This window comes from Haplochromis burtoni, unplaced genomic scaffold, assembly GCF_018398535.1.
Source record: "Haplochromis burtoni strain Fernald_Lab_line unplaced genomic scaffold, NCSU_Asbu1 Contig_212, whole genome shotgun sequence".
Taxonomy (NCBI): domain Eukaryota; kingdom Metazoa; phylum Chordata; class Actinopteri; order Cichliformes; family Cichlidae; genus Haplochromis; species Haplochromis burtoni.
This window is the reverse complement of record NW_024582573.1, coordinates 738277-760865: the sequence shown is the minus strand read 5'-3', so window position 1 is coordinate 760865 and position 22589 is coordinate 738277. Positions and strand designations below refer to the sequence as shown.

Sequence of the window (22589 nt, the reverse complement as noted above, 5' to 3'; positions counted from 1 at the left end):
TTAGCCAAGTCTACAGTCAGGCTGAGTGGAAGTGGCAGAGCCGGGTATTTAAAGGGCTTGATGACTGAGTAAGCTAAACAAAAAAAAAAAACTTATAAGGTGTACAATAGGTCTGTAAGTGGTCGATCTCTTGCTAGATACATAAAACAAGATCAGGCAAAACGTGTCCGTCTCAGCTGCTGTATTTAAAATAGCAGGACAACATAGCAGCTTCCACAGACCGGCGCTCTTTCCTGTGTATTTTAAATGGATTCTTTTTTTTTTAGTTTATGAGCACATCAATTTGTTGTAGCACATAATCACACACTAATCATTGTATAGTTATGAGTACATCATTTTTTTCTATTACATAATCTCAAAAATTACTGTATCTTTAAGATTTTGTTTAATTATTTTTATTTTATTATTATTATTATTTATTTATTTATTTATTTATTTTACCAATAATCTTAAAACTGCAGAGTTGGCTGTAGCTTACGAGGTAGAGCAGGTCATCTACTAATTGGAGCTTTGGTGGTTGTCTGTTCGCTCTCTGATACATTCATTGGAGTATGGATGTCTGAAAATGTTAGAACTTAGGTGCAGACAAAACATACTTGTATGAATAAGTGAATGAGGATGTTGTTGTTTAAGGCACTATACAAGAACCAGCCCGTCTTTGCCTTGCATTATAAAACACTTTGAGATGACTGTTGTTGTGGTTTGACACCATATAAATAAACTTGAATTGAATATTCTTTTCTTAGTTAATTTGGTTCAGTTCTTGACTGAAAGTCAAGGTTGTCAAAGTGATGTAAAATCCTTCAGAACATTTAATTTATGTACGACTTCACGGAGTGTGATAGGTTAGACAGACTCACCTCCCAGAGGTGAGCGTTGTACATGAAGTGAAACTTAGACCAAAATAACTCATTGTAACTGGAAACAAACACATTCTGGGCACTACAGCCTCACTTCACTTCTGCTGATCTGAGGAAACCACTGACTGTGTCTTTATAGGGCTGTCTGTACACACACAGTTAGTTTAGCTGGTGCCAGTAGCTAAAGCCAGTAAACCTACAATTAAATGACACTCACTAACTGATGACTGCTACGTAACTTAATAGCACCATACAGAGACAAATGTTCATAGCAATGTATTTTTTAAGTGATAAAACAAAAGAAAAAAGCCCACCGCCACCTGATTTAGCCCAACTGCTATTAAAAAAGAAATCAGGCTTTGGAGTCTCAGAACAAATGTATGATCAAAGGAATAAACAACATTTAAACCTGCAACATAGTAAAAAAAAACTGCTTAAAAATGACTTTAATGCAAACTGCAACACAATGCTCACACAAACATCTGGGATAGTAAGTGAAACAGTGGTAGCTACAGTAAACCACAGCAAATAAACACATTTAGAAAACAGTACGATGCAGCATGTAAAAAAAATGACATATTAACACATGACACAATTGGTGAGAAGTGAGTATTCACCGACCTTGTCCCAACGACGGTAAAATTTCTGATTCGTGTTAGAATTTCCTTTCATCGCAAGTGTACTCAATCCTATAAACACTGTTTATAGGATTGAGTACAGTTGTGTAGATGAAGTTGCAAAACAATCAAAATCAGCACAACTGCCAAAAATTGAGCCACAACAGTTTCTCATTGTTAACAGGTAATTTGCCATGAGTGTTTGCATGAACTATATTTATAATATTTAACTATATTGATGACAACACTAACGGTCATGACAGTTTCAAATTAATAAAAGCAAAACCGATCTTATGGCTTATTGTTAGGCAATGATGCTAGTTTTGAATGTTATGCAACTGCTCGGTTTATAAAGCTGGGAAACCTGCGGTCAACTGAGACTGAAGAAATCAGTTGGATGAGTGATGAAACATTTCTCCCATTTCTCCCTGCAACAAGTACAGATTTCTATCTTTTTTTCAGAGCTAACTGAAATATAATAATTTTGTGCTGTTCATTTTCCTTTAGGATAAACTGCTTAGTTTTCTGTGTTGTGGTGATGTTTGCAGCCCTCTGTGCTGGACTGGTGCAAGGCCAGGTGTGGTGTTCATTTTAGATGAAACCCCGCCAGATTCAATTCACGTCTGATTATTTTCCATTAACATTTTCTTACTGGTTTCCTTCAAAATGTTACATTGTATTATTGCATGGTTACATTGTAATGCTGGTTCTCTGAGTGAAGAGACTCACTCACATTCCATATGTAGCCGCTTACTTCCACCTATACTGGCTAGTGTACTTACTCAAAGAACCAGTGTTACAATGTAACCATGCATTCTTCATTCCTTCTTCCTGTTACATAACCCAAATGTTCAGTTTAACGTGTAAAAAGGTGAGTGAATGTACTACAAGATAAGTTCAGTATATCTTTGTGTTGTCTGTCTTCACAAAACCTCAGTTAGAGATAACGAGTATTGCAACACTGATTATCTACTTCCTTTGTCAACTCAGGCTTTTTGCTAAATTGAGTCACCGCACACCAGAACGAAGCCCTTTGACAGATTATTTGGCTCTTTGTCTGCTAAAACGGATCAACTTACCACTATCTACTCCAATCTGAGACAACTGCTAAGTAACTGGAAAGGATATGTATACTCGGATATGTAACGGAGTGCAGAATAAAATTCAGTAATGTACAGAGCATTTAATCACTATGATCACAGCAAAAGCAGCCAAAGTTATTTTATAATAAGGTAAAAAAAAAAATGTCAGAATGCAAGCTGTCTAGCAATATGCAGGAGATTTAAAAGATATAAGAATTCTGCACACTAACTGGAGTTTAGTGTTTTTGGACACTCTAGTTTATGATGTTGATGAGAGCACCTCTTGAAATTCATAGGGGTTCCCCAGGTGAAGTTTACTTTGTTGGGAAGCTTCTGGTATTTCCCTCTGATGGGCAGGTGCTTGTGTTTGACTGGGAGGTGTTGCCCTACCCATTTCCTCGTAGACATCGGCTTCATGTGACTTCATACTCTGAGATCCTTTGCACTGACAGTCATTGTGAAAGGAGGAGAAAAAAGACAGAATTAACATACACTCACAATTTCCTGTGTTGAAATCAAAATGCATCATTTTCTCTCAATGCAGCATCCTCGGTGGAAATTTAAGAAGAAGTGTTAACCTAACTCAGACATGACTGTAATACCATTTTATTAGCGCTCAAATAACCTGAAATAAACTAGAAGAGGAGGGGGTTTAACTCAAAGGTGCCAACTGGCTGCACAAAGTTTTGAAACCAGTGGGGGTTTCTGTGGTTAGCTGCAGAGGATCTTGACGGCAACAAACAGGCAGTGTAGGTGGAAATACTTGTGACACATTTCCACCTCTTGCCTCGTGTATATATGTATATTCAAAGTGGCACATAAAAAGCTACTCACTTTAGAAATCACCACAAATCCAGTGAAGAGCAGAAGGAGAAAAACCACAGCTGATGACAAAGCGTACACCAGAAAGGAGTAACTGGAGCCACCAAACTGAGCACTTGTAGGCACAAGGTCAAAGCATCCTACGAGGAACCAGACAGAGACGTTCAGCACCTCTGACCCTGTGCTAACATCATACTTATTGCACAGTTGGCACAATTCTTGATTGATACTCCAAATCTCAAAACGACACAAACTCCTTCACAAACATTTGACTTGTGAATACGTTACAGGTGATTTCTCATTCATTATTGCCATCTGCAAAAATGTTGTAATAACATTAAGAAAAATGGCGAGTGCATCTTTGAACAATTATTGAATGTTTATTTCTTTACAATCCAAAAGGTCTATTGCATTATTTATAATTAGGTTAACTCTCACACATCACTGATACAAAAATCCCTGACTACTGTATACTATTCGAGACAATGAGTCATACATCCCCATTTATATCAGCAGTGTCACCAGACGTATTTGTACAGTTACTAATTTAAGCTGTCTCTCACATACAACACTGGCTCATTTGATGTCATTTACAGACTTTGTTTCGTCAGTTGTCCACATGCCCACAGACTAACTTGTAAAAAGGCAAATGGTGCTGTTGTAATACAGGGGTTATGTTTTAGAGCCTTTAAGTGCTCCGTAGCACCTGATCTAATCAATGAAAAGTTATCCAGGACCCTCTGGGAACTAAAAAGAGGAGAAAGACTGCCTCTTTAGAGTCATCCCTCCCAAGCCAAGCCTTCCTCCATGTTTGGGGAGGCAAGGGAGCATGGCTGAACCCCAGGCACACATCTCTGTCACCTCCATGTCCGCTGACCTCTGTCCTCAGCTCCATCTCCAGAGGGAAAGGCAAACAACGTGAAGTAACAGACAGGGGTACCAACAGTAAGGATTTTTCCTAAACTTTTAAAAAGCTAGGTTCACACTTTAATTCATCTTTTGATATTGTTGCTGTGTGTATGAATCTGGCACCGTGTGTTAATGAGCAAATTTATATTTAATTTCAAATTCTTACGCAAAAAGTTGATAAAAAACTGCATCTATGAAAAGAGAAGAAACTTGGGCAACTCAAAAATTAAAATCAGACCTGAACTTTCAAGATGTTTGAGACACCGTCTTATGCTTTGTACTCCAAGAGACGGGTACTATAACTCAAACTGGCCAAAAAGAAAGTCGATGCTGGTTGTGTGTAGACCAGTCAGAGTGCCCCTGTCGACTGCTGAAATCACTAAAGCATCATTACTGGACACAATGGAAGATGGTGACCTGGTCTGTTGAATCACGTTTTCATTTACATCACATGGCACTAGGATGAAGTATTAGAAGAAAGCAACATGACAGAGACGATGTGATGCTTTGGGCAATGTTCTGCTGGGAAACCTCGGGTCATGGCATCCATGAGGATGTTACTTTGACACATGCCACCTGCCTAAGTGGTTTTGCAGACCATGTACAGCTTTTCATGGACATGGACATATTCCCTGGTGGCTATGGCTTCTTTCAAAAGGATAAAGTGCCGTTGCCACAAAGCAAAAACGGTTTAGGAAAGGCTTGATGAGCACAACAACGAAGCTGACGAGTCGACTTGATTTGATGTGCTAGACAAACAAGTCCAATTCCCAATACAACAGCACCACATACTTACTTTGGAGAAGAGTAGAGAGATTTTTGCCTTTATACTCAACAGTTTTGGAAATAAACAAAAAAAACCCTCTAGTTTGAATAAAAAACAAAATTGCACTCACCAGCACCAACAAGGAGGAAGAATTCCATCTTTCCACGTATGCGGTCATCTGCAGAGGAAAGATTTTCCACGACAAACTCGCAGTAGTAGCGGTCTGTGTCGCTGGCGTTCAGCTGAGAGATGGTGATATTCACAGAATGAAGGCTCGGGTCTCCCCTGACGCGAATGCGGCTTTTGTCAGCAGAATTTTTAACTGTAAAGTCTTCCTTGGTGTACTTGAACAGCACTTCTTCTTCAACCAGCCAGGATCGTTTGAGTGAGACTCCCAGGGGCGCTGGGTACCTCTGTTCAATCTCACAGGGAAGAACAACGGATTCACCCTCATACTGCTTCAAGAAGTGAATCTCACTGCAAACTTGATGAAAATTTTAAAAAAGGAAAAAAAAAAGAAAGGCATCATAAACAGAGAAGAACCACACGTGATTTATTTTTAGCCCAAATATATTTGTAATTTATCTGTTTTAATCTCCTCTCGCTTTTTTATTACTCGTCTGACCAAAGCTAGCTGGGTTCTTAGGCCCTCAGATAGGGTCCTTCTTGTGATTCTACATACAGGGACGAAACTTCAGTCAAGAACTTTAGAACAACTTACCACTCACGCTTTGCACCCGTGACTGTGTGGCCTCTTTTGAAAAGTAGCTTAAAACTTTTGTTCAATAGAAATTTGGGTTGTGGTTGTGTTTTGTGACCTTTTGCACAGTTTGTGTGTGTTCATTTCGCTTTCCTGAGTGATTTTTACTGATACCTATGCAAAACACTTTGTAACTGTTCCTCATCTTGAAAAGGACTATATAAATTAACTCTCTGTTTACTTAAAAGCGCATTTTCAAAAAAGTTGGGCTTGTGTAAATACCATACAATGGTATACATTCAGTACATACATATAAATAAGCAGTAAACAGCAGTGAAAAGTGTATATTCTAACATCATATTATAACAAATGTAAGAGATTATCCATCAGGACTTTTAAAAAGTGGCTTAGCCCAGAAGTTATTCAGTGACTTTTCGGTTCAGCCTCACAGAAAAAAGCAAACGATCAAACTGCCAGCCTGAGCTGTGCAAAAAAAAAAAAAAAACTTACCAAAACCAGTCTGTGTGATGACAAAAGCCCACGAGTAAGCCAGGTACTGAATCCCAGACATCTGGTCCACTACCACAAAGCAGTAAATAAGATCTGGGGAGAATTATGAGATTATAGATGGCAGGACTCTTAGATGGACTTCAAAACTAGATTCATTGAAAATGAAACTATGTGAAACTTCATTAGCCCCACCTTCAAACCTCAAGACACAAACAAAAGGAAGTAAAAACTAACCAAGCGGTTAGTGGAATAGTTCTCCCGGCTTTCTGGGTGTAAAACACAAGTCAAAAAAAAGAAAGAAGAGGAAATTCTTTGGACAGTGGCTGCTTTTTCATCCACTTTCAGTCCAGTACAGATCATTTTCATTGACCACGAATTCTTCTTTTTTAATTTGCTTATTTGTTTGTTAGCGACTCTGACCTACACTATATTGCAGAGTCTTCTCTCAGCTTTCCAATTCATTGTATTCATGTGTTCCAGTTACTCCAAAGGCCACAGGTGTATAAAATGAAGCACCTAGGCATGCAGACTGCTTCTACAAACATTTGTGAAACAATGGGTCACTCTCAGGAACTCAGTGAATTCCAGCTTGGAACAGAATTATAACAAAATGGAAGTGATTGGGAACGACAGCACTGCAGCTATGAACAGTTGTAAAGCCACAGAGTGGGGTAAACGGATCCGAGGCAGAAGTTGCCAACTTTCTGCAGAGTCAGTTGCTACTGGAGCTTGTTTTTCAGGAGCTGAGCTCAGCCATAACAAGAATACTTACAGAGAGCAACCCCTGCACCAAAGGGCAAGCTTTCTCCATGTCCTTTCATGTGATATGTTATACTCGCAGGCCTTGCAATCTTACCTTGTTTAATGTTGTGAAATTTGATGACTGATAATATAATGTTTTGACTAATTTTCATTTTTGGTGTAACAACCAAAACTGAATTAGCTCGAGCTTCTACTAATAGCTACCGTCGCACAAAATTTGACAAAGATTTTATTCAACCAGTAGATCGCACACTCTTATAACAGAACCAGCCTCAGCTGTCGACTGGTTTGATAAACCTCATTGTGTGGGACCCCAGCAGCTGTTATAAAGTGGGGTGTTTCCTAAAGCACAATGGAAAAAATAAAAAATAAAAATGAGGAAGACATGGGTGCAGTGAGACGAGAGGAGGGGAGAAGACGTTGTTTCCTGTTGTTGCAGCAGCAGAGACGGCCTCAGATACAAACTGAGCTTGTTGCTTCTCCACGTGTGGGCTGACTTGACCACAATTTGAAACTGAGGCCCTTAATATTTCTTAAATATGTGTTATTAGAAGGTAGGACTGTCATCATATATTTAGCAAGAGATTGCCAAAATGTCTCGCACGTCTATTTTTAATCAACTGAAAAGCTTACATCAGACAATATCACAAAATACCCACAACTCTATTGCATTACAAATATAAAACCATGCACAATGTTTGAAAGTTCATGCTTTATTAGAATAGAATAGAATAGAATAGAATAGAATAGAATTCAACTTTATTGTCATTGCACATGTCACAGGTACAAGGCAACAAAATGCCTTGTTTGTAGCCAAACCCACAGAAATGCGGCAACACCAATAAGTCCATGATGTCTTCCTGACAGTCCAAAAAGACTCGTATAGATTGAAATTCTTTGTTTTTACATTCATCAGAGCCCAGCGTGCCCAAATATCAAAGAGAAATTAAAAATGCATGCCATGGAAGAGTTCGGGTCTAAGGAGGTTGAAGAAATAGACTCATGCCACCCACAGAAGATAAAAATCAATTGAAAAGAATTGGAATATTGGAATATTTCAATTCCAAAATGAATGTTATACATTTGTCTATGAGCCTGGGAGTAGGGATGGGAATCTACAAGAATTAGTTCTTCTAGATTAGGCTAGGGATTTGTGTTTCAGGAGCGGGTACCTCGCCTCCAAACACACCCCTACTGGGTCTTATATATATATCACCCACCCAGTTCTACAAGCTGTTTGTTCTCATGTTCGGGCTCCACCTTCCATCCCCTCTGCCAGGCCTGGGAGCTGCTGCCAGTCCCCATTGAGGCCTTCCCCAAACCCCAGCTCAATTCTTGATTAAGCCATTCGCCTTTATCTCTTAAAAAACACGCTGCCCGCCTAAAATGAAGACGTGAGCCCAGCTAGTGAGTTGGTTTGTATTGATAAACGGTAATTTTGAGACAATGCGTTTCAGCTATTTTACAGTAACATGAAAGTAATGTAACGAGTAATGGAAATTAATTACTTTCTCCTGGGAGTAATTAAGTAAATTTTTTGAGTAATTATTGTAATTCTGTGTAACTGTATATATACAGGGAGTGCAGAATTATTGGGCAAATGAGTATTTTGTCCACTTCATCCTCTTCATGCATGTTGTCTTACTCCAAGCTGTATAGGCTTGAAAGCTGCCACTTGCCACCAGTTTGGCCATATTTCAGAGCTGCAACATCACTGGAGTGCCCAAAAGCACAAGGTGTGCAATACTCAGAGACATGGCCAAGGTAAGAAAGGCTGAAAGACGACCACCACTGAACAAGACACACAAGCTGAAACGTCAAGACTGGGCCAAGAAATATCTCAAGACTGGTTTTTCTAAGGTTTTATGGACTGATGAAATGAGAGTGAGTCTTGATGGGCCAGATGGATGGGCCCGTGGCTGGATTGGTAAAGGGCAGAGAGCTCCAGTCCGACTCAGACGCCAGCAAGGTGGAGGTGGAGTACTGGTTTGGGCTGGTATCATCAAAGATGAGCTTGTGGGGCCTTTTCGGGTTGAGGATGGAGTCAAGCTCAACTCCCAGTCCTACTGCCAGTTTCTGGAAGACACCTTCTTCAAGCAGTGGTACAGGAAGAAGTCTGCATCCTTCAAGAAAAACATGATTTTCATGCAGGACAATGCTCCATCACACGCGTCCAAGTACTCCACAGCGTGGCTGGCAAGAAAGGGTATAAAAGAAGAAAAACTAATGACATGGCCTCCTTGTTCACCTGATCTGAACCCCATTGAGAACCTGTGGTCCATCATCAAATGTGAGATTTACAAGGAGGGAAAACAGTACACCTCTCTGAACAGTGTCTGGGAGGCTGTGGTTGCTGCTGCACGCAATGTTGATGGTGAACAGATCAAAACACTGACAGAATCCATGGATGGCAGGCTTTTGAGTGTCCTTGCAAAGAAAGGTGGCTATATTGGTCCTGATTTGTTTTTGTTTTGTTTTTGAATGTCAGAAATGTATATTTGTGAATGTGGAGATGTTATATTGGTTTCACTGGTAAAAATAAATAATTGAAATGGGTATATATTTGTTTTTTGTTAAGTTGCCTAATAATTATGCACAGTAATAGTCACCTGCACACACAGATATCCCCCTAAAATAGCTAAAACTAAAAACAAACTGAAAACTACTTCCAAAAACATTCAGCTTTGATATTAATGAGTTTTTTGGGTTCATTGAGAACATGGTTGTTGTTCAATAATAAAATTATTCCTCAAAAATACAACTTGCCTAATAATTCTGCACTCCCTGTATGTATGTTTGGGCTCGCTAAAGTTGTTTGAGTTCATCCAAGCTGGTGAGAGACGGTGTCGGGGTTTCACAGGAGTTCTTCGACGAGGATTTCTTTGCTATTTAGAGGACTCCACTTCCTTTAACTTGAGAGGGGCTCGGTTTTGGGTTGGGACATTTCTCTTTGATCACCTGCTGGTAAATCGAGGGTTCAGGATGTTACTCTGCACGGTGGTGAGCTTCACGCTTACAGTCATCGAGAGAGGAAGGGTGGAGGAAAATCAAAAATCAGTGAAGGGTACAAACAGAGTTAACACACGCTCTTGATTTCCTGTGTTAAAATCAAAGTTTGTCAAATTTTCTCAAGACCACATCCTCAACCGAAACTCTTCAGAAAAGCTTAACCTGAGTCTGACCTGACCCTGAAAAAAAAGACTGCATTTTATCACTAATATGAATGTAATAAACAAGCAAGAAGAGGAGGGTTTCAAAATATGCCTCACTGAACTTTAAGAAAACATGCTGATAACTGCATGCACATGAAACCTGTGTGGTTTTTGTGGTGAGCTGCCGAGCAGGCATGACCGTAACAAGCAGCTACTTATTACACTTCCACTGTGCACGTGCGTTCTTATGTATATTCAAAGCAGCACATTGTAATCAGAAAGCCACTTTTTGCATACATCACCAAAAATCTAATGAGGAAAAGGAGAAGGAGAACTCCCACAGCTGATGACAAAGTGCACAGCAGAGAGGAGAAACTGGAACAACTATGCGACGCAAGGCCAGAACATCCTGCAAGATTCAGTTTCTCGGACACTGTGCTGCTGTCAGTTGCTTCAGCTCAATTTTAATAGTTAGTAAAAAAAATTTCAAATCCTACAAAACATTTCATTTATGAATGACAGATGATTTCTCATTCATTTGCGAACATTTCATCACATCAAGACAAATCATGAGTAACAGTTAATGGCTGCATATACTGTCATGACCTAAAAAATATTGTAGTTATTAGTTATTATAGACTAATCCATCACTTCTTTAACCCTTACTTGGCATCGCTGCTACTACTCCTCACTATCAGATACCATTCCCCATCTCCCAATTTATATCACCAGTCACTGCTGCTATCTCATTAAACTTACTCAGACATAAAATCTAAAAACATACGTAAAACTCGAATTTTATCTCTTTTTAATGTGTCTTAGTTTGATCGTGTTATTAGTTGACTGCACAGCCAAATAAGGTGAAATGGGAACATGATGCATAGCATGTGCTTCAGAGCCTCAGAGCACCGAGTCCAATCAATGAAAAGTCATCCAGTGATATTGATAGTGTTCGGAAAAGCTAGAAACTGTGGTGTGACCCACCTCGTACAGACATGCACAATGCTAGTCTCTCTAGGTTAGTACTGCTATCGGGTTGACTGTGCAGGATCAGCTGGCAGCATCATTGTTACCTGTGAATCTCTCCTGGTGTGCCCTAACTAATCAGAAGGATTGGCCATAGAGACAGAAACAGAAACAGACTTCATCCTCCAAGCAACATCCTCTGGGGCGATCGTGGCTCAAGAGTTGGCAGTTCGTCTTGTAATCGGAAGGTTGCCGGTTCGAGCCCCGGCTCCGACAGTCTCGGTCGTTGTGTCCTTGGGCAAGACAGAGGGCCCGGTGGTGCCAGTGCCCAGCAGCCTCGCCTCTGTCAGTGCGCCCCAGCTACAATGTAGCTTGCCATCACCAGTGTGTGAATGTATGGGTGGATTACTGAATGTGTAAAGCGCTTTGGGGTCCTTAGGGACTAAGTAAAGCGCTATACAAGTACAGGCCATGCCATTACCATTTACTCTGTTAGGCCCTACACCCACTGCCCTACATAGTGGACCCTGCACGGATAATAAGCAGAAGGGGAGCAAGAAGTGGCTGATATTAAAAAATAAAAAAACATAACAGCAGAGTGCAAGATGCTAGGATGCAGGCATAGATGGAACGTCAAAACCAAGTGGCCAACAGTTATCTGCTGGATTGTCTCAGGGACAGCTTGCACGTAGCAGAGGGCTGCCGTGGTCAAGAAATGACTGCAATCACTCTTCAGCTTCACTAAACATTTAAACTAAAAGAAGAAATCAAATTGTTGTATTACTAGCCTGAGCTGCAAACAAAGTTGGTCCACGGGTAAAGCAAATAATCAATCCTGGATATCTTTTACACCACCACAAAGCACTGATTAAGCTCTGGAGGAAATCCACTGATCTAAACTATCACAGTATAAATAGTAAATGCATCAGGACTCAGAAGTTAAACCAAGGGAAAATTAATTTGCCTTGTATTCAAACCTAAAGATGCAAATAAGAGGAAGCATGCACTAACATTACAAGCTAAGCTCTTTAAACATTAAAAAGTTACTAAAAGCTAGAACATAACAAGAAGATCCCGAAGGAAACCCAGAAAGGTTCTTCAGTGTTCCTTTATGCTTTTGCTTGCAGGTTTGCTATTGAGACGATTATAGTAGCAGCCACAGTAGCGCTGACATTGAGTGCTTTTTCACATTCTTTATTTTATTTAGCCAGACCTAGGAAGCTGTCACATACATTATTCTGCAATAGCCCCATATTATACAGTACTGCAGCGATAGCATCTAACCAGTACTGTGTAGGATTGGGGCTGTTGCAGAGTAATGTATGTGATTGCTTCCTATCACATACATTCATTGTAGACTGCTGTACTAAACTTCACCATAATTTAATTTACAGTTAATTCCATCATATCACAGGCACTATCTTACTTTCTTTGGTGTCAAAAAACACAAGGGAAATCTTTTTTAAGGTTCTGATCAATGTACAAGAATTTCATTTGTATGTCTTTTGTTTATCAGCAACATTTTCATTTTATTTTTTCTTCTGAGAGTCATCGGAAATGTGTTACTTTAACATACTGCAGTAATACTTCAATTCAATTCAGTTTTATTTGTATAGTGCTATATCACAACAGTTACCTCTAGGCGCTTTATATTGTAAGGTAAAGACACTAGAATAATACAAAGAAAACAGAAAATCCTGACAACCATATGACCCCCTATGAGCAAAGAAACTTCCAGCAGAACCAGGCTCAGGGAAGGGTCCCTTCTGTTGCTACCGTTTGGGGGTGAGCGGAGGAAGACGGGACAAAGACATGCTGTACTTGTGATCACTACAATAGAAACTTTGATTCAGTTTGCTCACTGCTCATTTATAATAAAGTCTTTACAGAAATACCCAAATGCAAACATGTTTACAAACTGGCAATATGCTCCAGATTCAAAACATATTATATATAATGGAAAGATTCTGCGTGCTAACTGGAGTCCAATTTGTTTGGACCAGATGAGTTGACAAGTTGTTGTAGTTTATGATGGTGTTGAGATGAGAGGCACTCTCTGGGTTTTGTAGTTTCAATTTAGATTTCTTCACTTCACTTCTGAACTTGGAGCACACCATTTCCTCCAGATGGAGGGGGGGCTGCTGTTTGACTGGGAGACTTCATCTCCTTTTAGGTGTGAGGATGTCACTTCACATGGTGGCGCACTTTCCACTTTCATTGAAAGAAGAGGAAAACAGAGTTAACGCGCACTCTCGATTTCCCATATCGAAGTTTGTCTCAAGATGTCGTCCTCAACAGGAACTCTTACTTGACTCTGACGTGACTTACCTGGGAAAAAATACTGTATTTCAGCACTAATAAAAATTTACTAAACAAACAAGAAGAAGAAGAAGCGGATTTTCAAAGTGTTCCTGACTGAACTTTAAGACAAACATCCTCGTAACTGACTGAAACCACGTCATGAAACTAAGCTTTGTTTTTAATGTCTCCTGTCTTCGTCAGTGACAGGTATCTTCGTCATTAGACACTTGTACACAAACATGCAATGAAAGGTTCATAGCTGTTGTGAAACTGATGTAAAGCGTATGCTTCAGAGCCTGTAAGAGCCATGAAGAAGCCAGAGGTTGGCTGATGGTCACTAAGAGGATACCACAAAAGAGAAGGAAGAATGAAAATTTCCACTTCGAGCATGTTGTGCTTTATGGTTCCATGTGGTAAGCCTTGAGAGCTGCTCTGAAAAGCAATAACGCTTTCAGTTATATATGTATGTTTGGTTTATATCATTTTACAATCATCACAGTTTTGCTTTCTTTAACTTTTTAAAACTAAAACAGGTTTCTATTTTATAAAAATTTCACCGCTGGTTATTGCTGTGGTGATCAAAAAAAGTTTGGACGGTTGTTCGTGTGTGTGAATTCTTACGACGCTATAGCCGGTGGGCTTCAAGGTATATTTTGAAATCATATTATAAGAAATGTTAGAAAATATCCACTAGCTCTTTAAGAAAGTGACTTCCTGTGGCTCAGCTCAGAAATTACCACAGCTGCACGTACAGTTCCCACTGAAAGTTGACACCAAAATATCGAAATACTGGCCTGAGCTGCTCAAAGAAATTTACCAACCCACTTTGTGTGATGACAAAAGCCCGAAGGCATGCCAGGCACTGTAACACCACCGCAAAGCACTAATTGAAGCCTAGAAGGTAATCTACTGGCATAAACTGCGAGTATACAGCAAATGGATCAGGACTTTGAACATTTGAGGCAAAGTGAAACTTCGTTGGGCCCACGTTCAAACCTCAAGACACAAACAAAAGGAAATGTGTAACTAACCAACATCACAAACGTTGAAAAACACTCATGTGTTGAACATAACTGCAAGAACTTAATGGAAGAGTTTCACCACCAATTGTTCGAAGAATGACTTTGTTGTGTAATCATTATTAAAATGGTTCTAAGTAGAAGTAGTAGGAGTAGAAGTAGCATACCCAGAAAGGTTCTTGAGGGGTTCTTCAGTGAATCACTTTGTGATATCAGGGGTTTGCTAGTAGCATTGACATGAAGCGTTTTCTCTCATTTGTTATTTTATTTAACCACACATAGGAAGCATTAGCACCATATCCATATTGGTATGATATTCATATGTAATACATGGGCCTATCACCCAAATGCAGAGGATGGACTCATACAATAATGGCAAGAAAATACTGTGCCACATCAAGTACTTCTTTTACTATCATTATTTTTAATCTATATGTGCAGTACACACTCAGAAATGCACACTTCTTGCATTTGTCTTTCCACTGGTTGATTTATACACAGCAATCACCAGCACAGAATTACCACATATGACTGATAATTATGCAAAGTTCCGAATATAGCACGAGCAAGACAAAACCACCCGACAATAAAAACCAGCACTATGGTAAAAAGCTGTTTACAGCTCATGATCACTTCTTGTTGTATTATTTTTCTATAGAAAAGACAGTACTAGTCATTCTGAGAACAGCAGGCAGGAAGAGACCACAGAAATAAATAAGCAGTACACTGCACCGTTGGTGTCTGCAGACACAGTGGTTAACACTGTAGTCGTCCAGACTTTAAAGGACAAAATGTTAACTCAGTTTCACAAAGTTGGCTTTTAATCCAGAGCTGCTGCAGTTTGCTTTGTGTTGCTTTCCCTCTTTAATGCATTAGACAGAGATTACTGAGACATGTGACCACACTTCACTTCTATGAACCTGAGTGAAACCTAAGTTTCACTAAATATCTGTCTTCACCACCATTGGTCTTCATGCTCTTTGCTTTTCTGCGTCTGTTGCATCCAGCCAGAGACATGACATACTTGTTGGAGTGCCTCTCTGGTGAGGGGGCCCCTTCTCACAAAAAAACATCCCTTCAGGTGATGAGGAAGAGCGCCATTCAGACCCACAGAAAAAGAAGAACGGTGTGTTTTAATGCTACGGTTCAAAAGGACACGAGGTACAGATTATCTGATGAACCCCTCCACCTGGCTGTCCTTTCAGCCTTTTTGTGCGGCATGTCTCTTTGCAGATGTCCATGAGGTGGTGTGGCTTGTTTTCAGTGACAGTGACACTGGTCACAGCTGGGTCACAGCTGCTCTATCAAGGCCCTCAGAGCTTGATTGAATTTTAGCTGTTTCTTTGCATAGTTAATTTGAGTTGTGCACCTGCAATTGTGGTGTGTGTTGACCCCTGGGCAGGTGTGAGATATTATCAGTTTTGGTCTGTGTGGAGTTTCTCCCTCTCTGCAAGTATAGTAACATAGTCAGTTCATGGGGGGTTTGTTGTGTGCTTGCTTTGGGCCTAATTGGGTTACTGAGTTGAATATTTAAACAGCCAACTGCTAAGCTTCTTAAAGTAGATAAGTAAAGGGAGGATTCCACTTTAGTTGAGGTACGTGTTTGTCTCTTTGCACTAAATGACCTGAGGCCATGCTGGGTTTCCCCCCCCTTCCTGGGCCTCATGGCAGCGATAGAGGAATTTGTTGCGGTGCCATGTGAACGCTTTCTGGAAGGGGAACTAGTCAGACATCAACGCTGCCAATTGTGGTTTCACCAGGAAACTTGACTAAGAGCTAATTTAGTTGTTAATATTGTATGAAAAGGAAAAAGAAAAGTTGAAGCAAAGCATAGACATGGAATAAAGAATGCTGAATATGGAGATGCCACGAAGGAAGAAATGAGGAAAACCTCAGATGACTCAGTATACTGAAAGGAGGATACTAGTGATCCACTGTGAAGACCCCCTAAAGGGTGATGGATGGACTCAACAAAAACAAGATGACAAATGAAATGAAACGTGTGCAGAAAAAACCTCCGCACGCACATCACGACAAACCAGCTTTGAATTTCAAGATGGATTTTATTGCAGCAGGTTAATAAAATATTACAAAGGATGCACATAGCCAGAAAAATATTTACGCCAAACCAGAAAGTGAACTGACCCCCACCAGCCAAGTTCAGGCACAAATGTCCAACTGCAACATTTTCTTCTGTGTGTTAACTGGATTTGCGAGTGTCGCTCTAGGTTCTGATGCTGTTGAGAGCTGCTCTTGGAGTTTCATAGTGGTTCTCTGACGAGGATCTCTTCGCTGGGCTGTCTCTGTACTCGGAGCACCCTATGTCCTTCAGACGGAGAGGGGTCTCTTTTTGACTGGGAGACTTCATCTCCTCGTAGATAGGGGCTGGACTATGTGACTTCGCATTGTGGCGTGCTTTGCCCTGACAATCATTGAGCGAGGAAGAGAAGTAAAATAAAGACTTAACACACATTCTCAATTTCCTGTGTCAAAATCAAAGTTTGTCATTTTCTCTCAAGGCGACATCCTTAGTGGGAACTCTTAACCTGACCCTGTCTTGGAAAAAATAAAGGCCAATTTAAGCACATAATGTAAGTAAATAATACAAATTTGTTAAACTAAAAAGAAGAAGATGGTTTTTGAAAGTGTTCTTCACTGAACTTTAAGACAAACATGTTGATAACTGGCTGCACAAAGTTGTGAAACCAGCGCGGTTTCTGTGGTGAGCTGCAGATCAGCCGTGATCTTAACAAACAGGTGCTGCTTGTGCTAATGCTTCAGTTAGATTTCACTCTCTTGCCCCTGTGTACGAGCATACTCAAGGTAGCACATCACAATCAAAAAAAGACACTCACTTTACATAACACACATCCAGTGAGGAGCAGGAGGAGGAGGAGAACGCCCACAGCTGATGACAAAACGTACAGCAGAGAGGAGTAACTGGAGCAACCGCACCAATGACCACCTGTGGAGAAGCAGAAAGAGGAAGGCGTGTTTAAAATGTGAAACTCCATACCATTCCCCTTTCTTCAACATAGACACACAATCAGAATCAGAAGTCACTTCCTTCTTAGTTTTAAGCTGCAGTTTGAATAATATACCTCAAAAGGATATCAGATAGTGTGGAAACTTCTGCAAACTTTAGGATAAACAGCTCAAAAAAAAAAAAAAAACCCCTAAATGTTCATAAATAGGCAAATGTTATCAAACATCTGATAAGATTTGGTTTGCACATTAAAAGCAGGAGATATGCTAAGCAGCAAAATGACCTTTAAAGCCTTAAAAACAAAGTGTACACATCCCTAAACCTGCTGAAGATTACAGGATATCTGTTTACAGAGGGGGAAATGTAGAACATCATGATACAAATGATTACAACTTTAAAATAAGACTTCATTAGAATAAAAAACAAAAAGCTTTCAGTTGTTTCCAAATTGAAGATAAGCTTAAAGGATATAGTTCACACTACATTCAGAAACAACCCCTCAATACCAGATACCATCAAAGGAAATGAGTCAGAAATATTCCTGTTCTCATCACTAGCACTATCAGATTGATTTGGTTAGCACCTTATTAAACTTATCTCACATGCACAATATATTAATTTCTGCTATTGTCTTTGTGTTATCAGTTTTTCACATGCCTACAGAGAAATAAAAGTGCAAAAGACATTGGAACATTGTTGATGTGAAACTAATACAGACCATAAGCTTTGCTGGCTGTAAAAGCCCCACAGCAACACAGTGTTATTGATTACATCATCAGTGGCAGCTTTGTTAGTAAAAGCTAGAAATTTTCACAATTAGTATGGAAAGAAGTTTCATCTTGAACAGCAAATACCAGTCAGCTGAAGTCACCTGGTGAGAAACTCTCACTGTGATGTGACCCACCTTGTACAGAAATAAAGAATACACGTCTCCCTAGGCTGGGACTGCTATCGGGTTGACCGTGCAGAAGCAGCTGGCAGCTGTACAAAGCACTGTCTTCTGGCTGCAGCTGCTGCAGGGTGAGGTTGTAGGTGATGCCGCCGGGGCCGGGCGCAGAGGACAACTGGACCCTCTCAACAGGGAACTGAGAGGAGGAGGAAGAACGGCTGCCGCTGTGGTGCTGCTTTGAGTTGTACAGCAGCTCTACAGGTCCCCGACCCTTCTGCCTCTTTAGAATCACCCCCTCCACGGCCAAGCCTTCCCCACGTTGGGGGAGGCAGGGGAGTACCGCTGAACCCCCAGCGCATCTCTCTATCACGTACTCTGGATAAGTGTCCACTGACTCAGGGACATCTCCAAAGGGAAAGGGAATAAAAACGATATAATGGATATGGGTGCCACTAGTAAGGATCAAGTTCCAAATCTGATTTTATTATGTGCATGAGTCTGGCATGATATGTTAAGGAGGAAATGTGCCATACTTAGGAAAAAACAAACAACCAGAACTGCTCTGTTAAACTTTTAAGATGTTTGAGGCACTGCTGAGACGCTATGTTATGCTTTTTACATCCCCAAAGAAAAAAATCTTCATCATAGCACTGTAATATGGTTTGGAAAGTGTAAGTGTAGTTTAATGCTAAACCTAAAATAAATCAAAAAGTACACTCACCAGCACCAACAAGGAGGAAGAATTCCGTCTTTGATGGTATCTTTTCATCTGCAGAGGAAAGATTTTCCACGACAAACTCGCAGTAGTAGCGGTCTGTGTCGCTGGCGTTCAGCTGAGAGATGGTGATATTCAGAGAATGAAGGCTCGGGTCTCCACTGACGCTAATGCGGCTTTTGTCAGCAGAATTGTCAACTGTAAAGTCTTCCTTGGTGTACTTGAACAGCACTTCTTTATGATTCAGCCAGGTGCGTTTCAGGTAGACTCCCAAGGGCGATGGGTCCCTGTGTTCAATCTCACAGGGAAGAACGACAGATTCACCCTCATGCCGCTTCAAGAAGAGAATCTCACTGTGAGCTTTAGATGAAATTAAAATGACAAAAAAAAGAAGCACATCACAAACAGAGAAGAACTAAACATAATTTATTTTTAGCCCAAATTTTCATAAAACTGGGGGTATGCAAAATGTAAATACCAGCAATGAAGGTGTATGTGTTTGTATACGTATACAGACAGTATGCACCTAAACAAATGTTTCTAGCGAACGATAAGCTCTTTAATGCGCCGCTCTGTTGTACTACATGCAAAATGTGGTTTGGCATTTATTGAAATAAGGAAGATATTCACTGAAAAGGATGTTATTCTCAAACCAAACGGCATTATGTGACAGATTTTCAGGTTACCAGTTCCACCAACTGGCACTCTACGCCAAGATCACAAAGTGGTGAACCACTTCCCATCTTTACTTTTGAAAGAGTGCCTCTGACTCATGATAGTATTGTATAACATAATAAGGCTTTAGCTGTTACATGTTAAAAATTCAAAAGATCTCTCTACATTTTTTTCCGTTAAATGTATTGTTCAAATGATTTGCAAACCATTCTAGTTGCTTTTTAATTTCCATTTTAGATAAGCATGTTTTAAAGTGATGGAAAAATAAAGATAATTTTCACGTATTTTTTAAAACATTTCACAGATAATTACTGCAGTGGGGGGCAACAAATATATTAAATATGAAGAGTATTGTTCAGCAGAATGTAAAACAAATTGTTTGTTTGAAGTCTAGATTACAATCTATCATTGTAATAGACATTAGACTTGCCTAGTGACTATATTTCAATTTCACACTATAACAAAAGGCAAAAAAGTTCAATAAATGTGACCAGACTATTTTCACAGATTTCCAGTGCGCTCTTTTTTGCTTCTATCATTTTATCCACCAGCACTCCAAGTGACTTCAGATTACTTCGCACAGAAATTACCCAAACCACTGTGCCGCATGCACAATTCACATTGAAAGAAAAACCAGTGATCAAACCACCACCAGCCACCAGCCTGAGGAACACAACCAAACTTACCAAACCCAATCTGCGTGATGACTACAGCCCACAAAAAAGCAAGGTATTGGATCCAAATCATCCTTTACATCACACACTTAAAATCTTGTGGGAAGCCACTGATGGAAACCATAACAGCAGAGATGCAAGTGTAAAAAACTGAATTTCAAGTGTGTCTTACAGTAAATGAAACCAAGAGGAACTCCATTAGCTCCACCTTCAAACCTCAAGACATTCACAAGAGGAAGCGCGAACAAATGAACATCACGACTGTTGGATCAGCTCCTCCTACAGCCATGAATTAAAGCATTTAACACCTCAGCTGAAACAGTTTAGGATCATATTGAGTATTTGCTGAGCACTGGCTCTAAAGAAAGAAGCAGCATGTGCTCTCTTTTGTCTTAACTTCAATTAACTTCAATAGCAGAGCTTTATTTGCATTAATTGGGTTTCACATGTTTCGGAAAAAAACTTTCCTCACATAGTATTTCTGTATGTCCCAGAGGAAATGATGCTGAAGACTCGTCCGTGAACAGGATGTGTCTGCTTTTTGATGATAATTTGCATCATTGGAGAGAGACTAGAAAATAGGTCCGGTGACTGAAGGGAGCTAATAATTTTTCTTATTACTGAAAAATTAATGAAGAAACTCAAGAAAGTACTCTGAAAACATTCAGATCTCAAGTTTTTACTGAAGAATGTAACAGCTTCAGTACATGTTAAATAAACTTGGTCTCAGCTATAAGACAATTGAATCATTCTTCAATATTAGCGATTCACCTTCTATCTACAGACAAAACTACCGAGTATTTCGTTAATCTAGATAAGAATCCTCATCGTTTCTGACTTATGGGGAATTCCAGTTATCAAAACATTCATCATGCTATTGTTCATATTCCAATTAGCAGATATAAGAAAAACAGAACAAATAGGACAGCAGTGTAATGTCATTTGAATGCATCAACAACTGAAGCATGGTAGAAAAAAGTGCATTTCGTGCAACCTCGACCTGCACAAACTAATTTCGTGCTCTAGATTTGTATCAGGAAAACCACAATTAGGTGTCAGAGGTGGCTTTATAGCATTTTTCTGAATAATGAGTCACAGTTTGAGAACTCGCTTTATTTTTGAACTGTTATCTTTACTTCAGTGGCTGAATGTGGATGCATTCAAATAAAAATCTATTAAGTAAATCTTAAGTAAGTAATACTTACTTAAGCAATTAAGTAAGTCTTACTTACTTACGATTTACTTAATAGATTTTTATATGAAGACTTACTTAAGTAATTAAGTAAGTCTTCATAAATGAAGACAGAAAACTAAACAGCAGTGACGTTTGTAGGGTTACTGAAGTTGGGCTAGCTTGTATATAATGATGTGCTACGTGACCGCTAGCGACACAGCTATGTTAGCATAATATAAACAAGCTAACTTTCTTTCCACTCGATAAAAGTTAACGTGAGTGTTCTCGGTGGTCAGGAACAAATGTAATCGCATGGCAGGATGCTGTGAAAGGACCAAACTTCAGCCAGGAGAACAACTGAGATAATCCATCCACAATACGAGGTTAGTCATTCATATACTGCTGCATGGGCTGGGCTGTAGTTACATCGTAAGGTTTTAAAAACTGAGCTTAAATAAATGATTAGCGGTAATAAAAGCCGAGGGAGGTCAACAGTGATCACTGACTTTTTTTAGGAGCTTTTTGAGATTAAATAGAAGAAAATACAAAACATTAAACATGTTAACAACACAAAAGCCATATTAAACGCAGACTACTTTAGGCCCAGAAGTAGAATTCGTCACGTCATCACTTGATAATCGGTTTGCATGTCCACCATGACCAAAACCGGAAGTGACGTCATTTCGCGGAAATGTAGTTTTTTTACCATCAGGACCTTACGAGTCTATACTTGTGTTTTTAAGTTATGTTTGACTTTATGACTTTGTGTCGTTTCTGGAATGCTTAGGATTCATATTGCACTACTGGAAATAGTTTATTTTGATGCATATGCTGGTTTTTTTGCAAATTTGCATTATAATACTTATTTTTGTTTTTCCTGCAGTATATAAAAATTGATGTATTTCAAAAATAAAACTATGAAGACACTTAAAATAAATTTCCTGTGTGGGAAACTATTTTGTGCAACTTTTTTGTATTTACAGATAAACCTCTTAAATTTCTCTAACTAG

General features: G+C 39.6%; 2 protein-coding genes across 2 annotated transcripts; both read right to left on the bottom strand.

Annotated features, from left to right (window-relative positions):
- Nucleotides 1-462: 462 nt before the first annotated feature.
- On the bottom strand, nt 463-7765 carry LOC102290033. Its single transcript, XM_005936452.3, has 4 exons — nt 6267-7765; nt 5187-5540; nt 3394-3521; nt 463-3004 (listed from the first exon to the last, which is right to left on the bottom strand). The coding sequence occupies exons 1-4, from the start codon at nt 6325-6327 to the stop codon at nt 2819-2821; spliced, it is 729 nt and encodes a 242-aa protein (XP_005936514.1). The 5' UTR covers nt 6328-7765; the 3' UTR covers nt 463-2818.
- Nucleotides 7766-16509: 8744 nt separating this feature from the next.
- On the bottom strand, nt 16510-21632 carry LOC102289331. The gene is made up of 5 exons (XM_005936449.3): nt 20418-21632; nt 19063-19416; nt 18357-18746; nt 17322-17431; nt 16510-16888 (listed from the first exon to the last, which is right to left on the bottom strand). Exons 1-5 carry the CDS (start codon nt 20476-20478, stop codon nt 16691-16693), a joined length of 1113 nt encoding a protein of 370 aa, XP_005936511.1. The 5' UTR covers nt 20479-21632; the 3' UTR covers nt 16510-16690.
- Between the last annotated feature and the right edge of the window lie 957 nt (nt 21633-22589).